The following is a 3,104-nucleotide window of genomic DNA, read 5'->3' on the forward strand; positions in this document are numbered from 1 at the left end:
TGAAGGTGGGGGTTGAGGGGGGCAGGCATGCCGAGCACAGGAGGTGAAATTGAGCATGAGAAAGCTCACTGATCCCAACTACCCCTTTACCCCTTTCCATGAACCTCCTCCCCAGTGAGGCTGGGGTCTTCCCACTCCAGACGCCCACACGCTGTCCATGCTACCCTCATTCCTGGAGCCTCAGCCACCTCATTTTCCTTTCCCACAGCACTTACAGAATCCTGCCAACTTCCACAATGCTGCCACGGAGCTGCTGGACTGGTGTGGAGACCCACGGGCCTTCCAACGGCCCTTTGAGCAGAGCCTGATGGGCTGTTTGACGGTGAGTCTGCACCCTGTACACCTGCATTCCTGCCCAGGAACGTCAGCTGAGGGCTAGTGTGCCTCTCCAGGTGTCAGAGAGGTTGTCGGACATTGGGAGGTGACACCAGTGAGAGTTGGGTCACTGGGAAGACACTGGTGCTAGGGGGATGGCCCTATTGGGTGTGTCCCCCGCGTGCACAGCCCCCAGGGGACCTGGAATTGAGGAGGCACAGTCCCTAGGGATTGTGTGGGTTTCCACACTGGATGAGAAAGACTAAGGGCTCACTTTGTGGGTCACTGTTCCATCATAAGCACAGTAGAGAGACTCTCAAAGGGTTTTCAGCCATTTTTTATCCAGTCATTCATTCATTCATTCACTTAGCAAACATGTGTGGAGCTTCTTTTGTCTTCATCCATCCATTCAGGTAAGCATTGATTGAGCCCCTCTTACATCCATCCATCTAGCCAAATAAGCATTGATCTCTCATTGATCATGTATGATCCCTCTGCTAAGTCTGGGGAAACTGAAGATGAATAAGGCTTCACCGAGCCTGGTTTCCTCTGTAGTGGAGGAGGCAGATGTATAAAGAAGTGACTGAGAAAATCATGTCCACAGTGAAGGCAGCACAGAGAAGGGAATCCTGAACTGGCTGGGTGGCGGGACGGGGCGTAGAAAACTGGGGAAAGGAAAGGAGCCACCCTTCATGTGCCGGAGTCTGCCAAGCAACAGAGGGGAGCAGGAGTGCTCAGGCACATGGAACAGCATCTGCAAAAGGCCAGAGAACTGGAAGAGTCGAGGCTGCAAACTGGGCCAGGTCCAGAGTTTGTGGTATGATCGGCCAGGCTAAGGAGCTTGCCATCTAACAGGGCCCATAGAAGTCACTCAAAGCTTGGGAATGTCCCCAGCCATGTGGCCTGTGTCCATAAGTGTGATGACCAGGGAGGGCAGCTGCTCAGAAGGCCCTGAGTCCGCTTTGAAAGGAATGTGGGTAAACAGATGGCAGGGGAGCCCGCCTAGCCTAAGGCTGGGAGAGGAGGGACCAGGAGGATATCTGGCCAGGCGGGAACAGTGGGCGTGGCCCACGGGCACCAGGCTTCCTGAAAAGCTGGGAGGAGGCAAAAGGCCCACATGGCCTTGGCCTGGAGAGGAAGAAGTAGCTGCAACAGGGCTATCATGACAAAGCATCTGTTCTGTGCCCGGTGGGGAGCCGGCCCACAGAATATGCCGTCCCACCAAATCCCCTCAGTGAGCCTGGCCTGCAACACTCCCCATTTTACAGAGGAGGAAACTGAGACTTGTAACTGACTTCCCAAGGGTGCACAGCCTCAGAGGTGGGCCTGGGATTCCAGCCGAGGCCCTGCCTGTCTCCAGAGGGGATGCCCTTGGCCATTAGGGATGCCAGACAGGGACGCAGCCAGGACCCTCCTGGGGCTCCTCTGCTTGTCAGAAGTCAGCACCATCTGGCTCCCTCAGGCCACTGGGCCAAATCGAGCAGCCACCTGCACTGCCCAGTCTTCCTCATCCTTCAGCCCATGGGCTCCCTTCTCCCTCCCCACAGCCCTCTAATCTTCTTTGTGGGGATCTGGTTCCAGGCTAAGCCCTGTGGGCAGGGACAGATGTTGCCAGAGGCCCCCTCACTTCCACCCCAGCGGAGGATGGAGGAGGTGGGGACCTTGCGTGATGTGTGGCCAGCCAGGCCGCCACAGTCTCCAGCACACTGCCCCGAGCCTGACCCTGTCTATCTAGGATGTAGGGGCTGGAGACTGAATCAGAGAGTGGCCCTCGCCGGCCTGGATAGACCAAGAACTGGCTCTGCCTTGGCCCTCTTGTCCATGTGTTCATTCATGAACATTCACTGGGCTCTTGTTGGGGGCCAGGCTCTGTGCTGGGCCCCAGAGGGACCATGGTCAAGGGGTTGGCCTGCCAGGGGGAGCCTGACATTGAACCCACAAAGGAACAAACAGGGACACATGCCAGAGCTCCGGGAGAGGGGGCAAAGGCACAGGGCAGGAAATGTCTCCTGAGGAGGTGACCTCCTTGGGAGGATGAGAAAGCAGGGTGCTCCAGGCAGAGGGAACTGCTGATGCAAAGGCCCTGAGGCTTGCTCTGTTCATGAACAGAAAGAAGGTTCAGGTGGCTGGAGCCCAGGGAAGGGAGAAGGGTGTGAGATGAAGCAGAGGAAGGAGGCAGAAAGCAGCTAACGCAGGGCTCACAGGCCAAGCGAGAAGAGTCGGGGCATTATTGGAAGGGCAGTGGGGAGCCCTTGAAGGGTTGTCAGCAGGAGAGTGACGGGCTATGACTTGCATGGGGGCAGGAGCTCTGAAAGGAGCATCTTTGGAGGGCAGGATGGAGGAATCATGGAGGGCTTCCTGGAGGAGGGAGGGCCCCATGGGATCTGGCTGGACAGACAGGAGGCTGTGTAGACAGTGCCCACTCTCCTGGGCCTCTGCTCCCTGCCCCCAGTGTAAGGCATGCACCTGGTGGATTGGCCCCCAGTCCTGCAGCCCGGCCACACCTGAGTCTGGCTGTCCCTTTAGAGGTCAGTAGAGCCAGCAGCTTGAAGGGGCTTGGTGGGGGGTCGTGGGGAGTGTCATAAATGACACTTCAGTGCTCAGGGTATTTTCCCTAGGCACCGTCTCTTTGGACCCTTATAAAGACCCTTTGAGGTGGGCAGGGAGTCACTACTCCCATTTTACAAACAAGGCCACTGGGAGGGGTTGTTTCCTCATGTGCCGGAGTCTGCCAAGCAACAGAGGGGAGCAGGAGTGCTCAGGCACATGGAACAGCATCTGCAAAAGGC

General features: G+C 57.2%; 1 protein-coding gene across 1 annotated transcript in view; it reads left to right on the forward strand.

The window, feature by feature from the left end:
* The window catches only part of ZMIZ1 (zinc finger, MIZ-type containing 1), a 200,991-nt gene that overhangs the window by 89,478 nt on the left and 108,409 nt on the right, over nucleotides 1-3,104 (forward strand). Inside the window, exon 5 of the mRNA XM_011928944.1 lies at nucleotides 209-322. Within this exon, the coding sequence (XP_011784334.1) occupies nucleotides 209-322 (114 nt within the window). The remainder of the gene's footprint in view (nucleotides 1-208; nucleotides 323-3,104) is intronic.

The sequence above is a fragment of the Colobus angolensis genome, unplaced genomic scaffold (genome assembly GCF_000951035.1).
Source record: "Colobus angolensis palliatus isolate OR3802 unplaced genomic scaffold, Cang.pa_1.0 Scaffold12, whole genome shotgun sequence".
NCBI lineage: Eukaryota > Metazoa > Chordata > Mammalia > Primates > Cercopithecidae > Colobus > Colobus angolensis.